This window comes from Colobus angolensis, unplaced genomic scaffold, assembly GCF_000951035.1.
Source record: "Colobus angolensis palliatus isolate OR3802 unplaced genomic scaffold, Cang.pa_1.0 Scaffold108, whole genome shotgun sequence".
Taxonomy (NCBI): Eukaryota; Metazoa; Chordata; class Mammalia; order Primates; family Cercopithecidae; genus Colobus; species Colobus angolensis.
The window spans coordinates 6,674,423-6,679,701 of record NW_012111808.1 but is presented as its reverse complement, the minus strand read 5'-3'; the positions used below and the strand labels follow the sequence as shown (position 1 = coordinate 6,679,701).

The window sequence follows — 5,279 nt, the reverse complement described above, 5'->3', positions numbered from 1 at the left end:
AATGAAATAGAAAGCTTCCCTCCAGAAAGCCAGCTGAGGCTTGGCAAAGGCAGCTCTGAGCCCCTAAAGGGGCCATCAGTCTTCACCATGAACGAGTGAAGAAGGAAGCTCTCCAAGTATGGTGAGTGGAAAACAATATTAGTTATTGTCAGAAGCAGCAAGAAGCAAGGCCTTCAGCCTGGATGCTTTATATTAAGATCAATGACGACCATTTCTGGAAGATGTCTTGCATGGTACAGACTGTCTGAGGCAGACTGAGCACAGGCCCTTACCCTGATTTTATCAATGGAAAGCTATGGGACTAGTTTCCTTACCTCTGAAATGGAGAGAATGGTAGAATCTTCCTTCTAAGACTGTTGTGAGCATAAGCTGAGAAAATGGAGGTAAACTGCTTAGCCCAATACTCGGATTATCGTAAATATTCAGTAAAACTAGCCACCATTGTTATTGTAATTATTATTTTGTATTTTGTTATACATTTCATGGAAACTTAAAAGTTAGTGATAATCACCTCATTTTCAGTTGCCTTGCTTTCTTCCTATAAGTTTTATTCTCTCTTATCTTGTTCACTGTCTTTGTAACTAAGCATTGCCAGTTTAGTATAATTATTTTCCCCTATCCTCTATAAAATCATATACAGGATGTATTTGTTGATCTCAGATATGTCCACTGAGTTTTAAAATACTAGCATGAAACCTGAACTAGGTACTGCTGGAACAAATATGAAGAAGTACTACTTGGTGTCAAAGGTAGCAAACAAGAATGCTGTTTTCTAAAACTAGGAACCTCCACTAGTGTTCACCAGAAGTAAACATAAAATCTGTAGATCCACATGGATTTACTCAAATAGTTTGCAGACTCACTATCAAAACATTCTGGTAGGGCCTGGCTATTAAAAATATATATATCCCATCAATGCATAACAGCAAATAGACAAAATTGCTGAAAAAAACTCCTAAATTGGAGTTTGGAATCAATATCCTTTCGACTATTATGTCAAAAAGAAGAGAACATAGAAATTGTCTATCAGTGTGCTTAGCATGTATTGGTGTTAGCTTAATATAGCAACCATGAAGGTTTATATCATAAGCAATTCTGTTCTTCCTCATTTGAACTTGCCCTCTTTCCACCTCTCCCCAAATACCTCCCACCCATCTCGCACGTATATTTCTTTTACCTTTGCCTTTTGAACCTACATCTTTGAAGTTGCTGCTATCCTCTGAATCCCACGAAGGCTGCTGATTGCCCAGGGCCTTGGGTTGAGGTGGCTGGTGGTTTCTGTTCTCCTTTGCTTCTATGAGACCCAGCAAATTCCTTGCAGCTTCTTCCCACCTGATGTACTCTCTCAGCTGCTGCTTTAGGCTCCCTCTCTCAGAAACAGAAGACTCCCCTGTGCTCTTTTTCCCCATTAAGTGCCCTGTGAAAACCAAAACAAAAACACTCATAACGCCACAAATTTAACCAAAGGGAATGAGCGAATGAGAAATTTAAAAGGACATCAATTGTGTTTGTGCTGCTTCCTCCTAAATGCAGAATAAATCATGTTTTATTATTAAGAGTTAGTTCATAAATGACAGATAGATTTTGCTGTCTGTTCAAAATGTGCAATGAGCTAGACAGTATTCAGAACTGCAACCCAGAAACACTGGGCTTGGTTCCAGCACCTCCACTAGCTAGTAAGGTGACCTCTGCCAAGTCGTTTAGCACCCCTAGTCTTCAATTTTCTCAACTATGAAATGAACAGGGTAGACTAGATTAAATATAAGGGGCCTTCCATATCTAAAATTCTATCATCAATTCTGTATGCACCAAATTCTATTTCCAACTGAAAGATGGAGTTTAAACATCTTCCCCAGCCAATTTTGAATTGCTGCTGAAAATAAAAGTCTCCATGCTTTTCTTTGTGTGGTTTTTAAAAAATATTGCTTTCCTTTTATCTGTAGTAAAAAATACCAAAGGAATTTTTCATTTAAACTTTCTCAGAATTTTAGTTGAGACTGAACCTAGGAAATTACCTAGATTTATTGTTTGTTAAGAGTGTAGTGAAAAACAAGTTGAAAACAAGCCCCGAGTAACACTTTACAGCCACATAAATGCAGAATTTTCTCTTGGGTATCTGAAAGTCTATCAATGGCTCCAGGAATGTGTGCTAGCCGTGTAAATAATTTTTTTAAGAAAACTGCTGTTAAGGAGGCCAAACCACCAAAAACATGAAAATTTATGTATGCAAGAGGGGATAACTTGGAATCAGAAGTGGGTACAGAATTCAAGGTCTGCATTCTTAACACTTTAGACCCTTGCTTGAATATTCTCATGTTCTCTACTTTTTACTGTTGATTTTTCCTCTCTCTCTCTGTAATTGGACTTTGTAGCACTTTGAAATTTCTAATGTCAATAAAACCATGGTACTTTTGATCTAAAATGTGCAAGGAAAAAGTCTTTGTGATTCCAACACTGACTGGCATTAGAAGTATTTAAGACAAACATAAAATTTGAAAGATCTTCAGTCTTAAAATGGAAAGAGGCCCTTTCCTAGAAGTTCTGTCCACCAACAGAGAAGCCCTCACTGTAAGCAACTTTATTGCTTTTATGTGTATTGTGATTTGCAGTTTATGGGATGTTTAAATGTGCTTGATTTCATCTGATCCATATGCTAACTGGTTTGGTGAAAATGAGACTTGTCAGAGGTCACACAGATGTAAGTAACTATTTTAGGATTAAAATCAGCTCACAATCTAGACTATGTTATTATACTGCTTGGCAATGTCTTTTAACTTGCTAAGAATATAAGGCAGCTAAAATCATTCTGGGATCTGGAAATAAGGATAAGGTCTACAAAAGGCTTTCTAATGTTATAAAAATAGGGATTATATACCAATATATCATGATGCATTATGTAATTGAGAAAAAATAATTCTATGAGTATTAAGGAGCATTAAAATCAGGTTGCACTGATTTTAACACTGCATTGCAGTGTTAGCGTTTGCCAAATTGCTTATGACATGAGACTTCACACAATTTCAGGACCCTAACTGGGAATACTGTCCCAAGCAAAGGCCTGGAATCCTGAATGATTGGCTCCTCACTTATCAGGTTGGTCACGTGGTTCTCAGCTATCCACTCAGTAACTTGGCATTCAGCCATAACAGTGATTACGTTGTGCAACTTCCCAGGAAGTAGTGATGCATTTGGTTTTATTTATATGGAGGAAATTGAATCATGATGATTGGAAGGCAGGACTGGAATCCTGATACTCCCAGTAATGACCTAGATCACCTTGCCCTTCTAACTGCCTATCATCTAGTTAGAATGCTGGAAGTGAGAAAGAGTTATTGCCAATAAAACAGAGGAGTGATAGAGATATCACACATAAGAACCTCATTTTTTGTCATGCCTGAATAATTTTGTGGGTTTTTCTAAAATGGGAGGAGAAAGTCATTCTCCAGTCTGTGACTGTACTAAATTTCAGTACATGCATATCTGGGGAATGTGTCGGGATCCGTTCTTTACCTCTAGATCCATAGACTGGTTGTTAAGGAGAGCATACTATCTATAACATCCCAGGGAAGTACACATTCCCTGGGTCTGATTTCACTTTTGAGCTAGTGACTGTCAACCAAATCATCATCTCCATGGCAACATGGATGATACACCCACTTCCACCTCTTCTCCCAACATCATTTGTCAAGTGCCCATATCATAATAATGGAAATCTCACCATAGACAAAAGACAGTCACTTGAAAAAATAAAACCTTGATCAGAGAAAAAAAAGCTTTTGTTCTTTTTATTAATCATTTAAAGATACTACTAAAGAGATGGTTTGAAACAGAAATGAATACGGCAGAGATGAAAGTGTTGAGTACTCCTAAGAACTAGTTTTTCTGGATCCACACTTAAATTCTATTCCACAGTTTCTGGAGCCATAACAAGCCATTCTGCAGCTGAATACTGGTATTTCCAAATTCAGCCTTCTAGGATATGTCTCACATCCAAGTTAGAACCACAGTTAGGAGCATTTCATAGGTGTACAGGGAATAGTCACCAGTGTAAGTGTTGACTTATATTTTCATCACACAAACAAAACATTTCCACAAACATCAAGCAGATAAAAATTTGTTAAGTTTTCAAACTGTTAACCTTTTTTCCATTGCTGCGCCATCCTTCTCTCAGCTGGAAAAAGCAATTTACTTACCAAGCCTGTAAATGTGTGCTGACAGCATCTTCATGGACAGCAGTATGTAGCTTTAGTTTTATATAATTAAAACGAAACTACATGTCTTCGGTGATTGAAGAGGATAAGCATTTTCTTGAAAGCTGAATTTAAAATCTAACATCATTCATCCTTGTCAATGCTTACATTCCAACAGAGGTCATTTTACTTGAAGCAAACTTTTTCTCAACTACAAGGTAATTTTAGGCCAAAATGTGAGTTTCTACTTCACCTCTCTCTTTCCCTTGCTCCTCCTTAACTCTGCACAGCTATCAAAGGCAGAGAAAGAAGTGCATTTGAGAATAAATATGAAAGTAGTATTTGAGGTCACCAGTGGTTGGTATTCTTTTAGATTAGAAATGCTCAAGTACCACTATGAAGAGCAATTAAATGGCAGACACCCTAAATACCTGGAGACAGATGTTCTCCAGAACTACAGCAAATCAAGACTGGCTTGACTTGTACCAGAGATAACATGATGCCGCTCCCCAGTTAACTCTATTGTCGTCCTTTGGGCCTGCAAGGGTTACCTAATAATAAGCTTTATTAGTATAATAATATCGATGAGTAAAAAGAGATTGGGAATCCAGAAGTTTCATTCCACCTTTCCAGCCTCATTGGCTGGGTCAGATAATGGCCACTTGATCTAAGCTCCCAGAAGCCCTCTTCGAGAAGCATCAATTCTAAATTTGGATTCTTCAACACCTGCTAAGCATCCTTCATTCTTGAAACGCAGGGTTTTTCAGCTTCACCCATTCCAACCTCTCCTCTCCACACCAGACTGCTGGGTTCCTCCTGTCCCTCAGCGATCACATATCCTCTCATTCCTGGAACTGTCAAGACTTGGCAAATGATTATTTTAGCAACAGTGAAAACCACTGTATTGCAACCCAAAGATCTTGACTTCCCTCACAAAAGCACACACAACACGGAAGAGCTGAGGAAGCAACAGTTCCAGTCCCACTCCTTTCCCCAAATTCTTTGTCTTCTATCAAGATTTGTGAATGAGCCGATATATGAATTAGCAAGTACCTGTTCAACACACCATTCTCCAGCCCTCCCCGCCCC

At 38.3% G+C, this 5,279-nt stretch overlaps 1 protein-coding gene across 3 annotated transcripts in view; it reads right to left on the bottom strand.

The window, feature by feature from the left end:
* GRP (gastrin-releasing peptide) overlaps positions 1 to 5,279 on the bottom strand; it is an 11,011-nt gene that overhangs the window by 4,275 nt on the left and 1,457 nt on the right. For 2 of the 3 annotated variants that reach the window (XM_011949366.1, XM_011949374.1), the window contains exon 2: positions 1,178 to 1,417. In XM_011949366.1, the coding sequence (XP_011804756.1) occupies positions 1,178 to 1,417 (240 nt within the window). The remainder of the gene's footprint in view (positions 1 to 1,177; positions 1,418 to 5,279) is intronic. The other variant, XM_011949383.1, reaches the window with a different exon arrangement.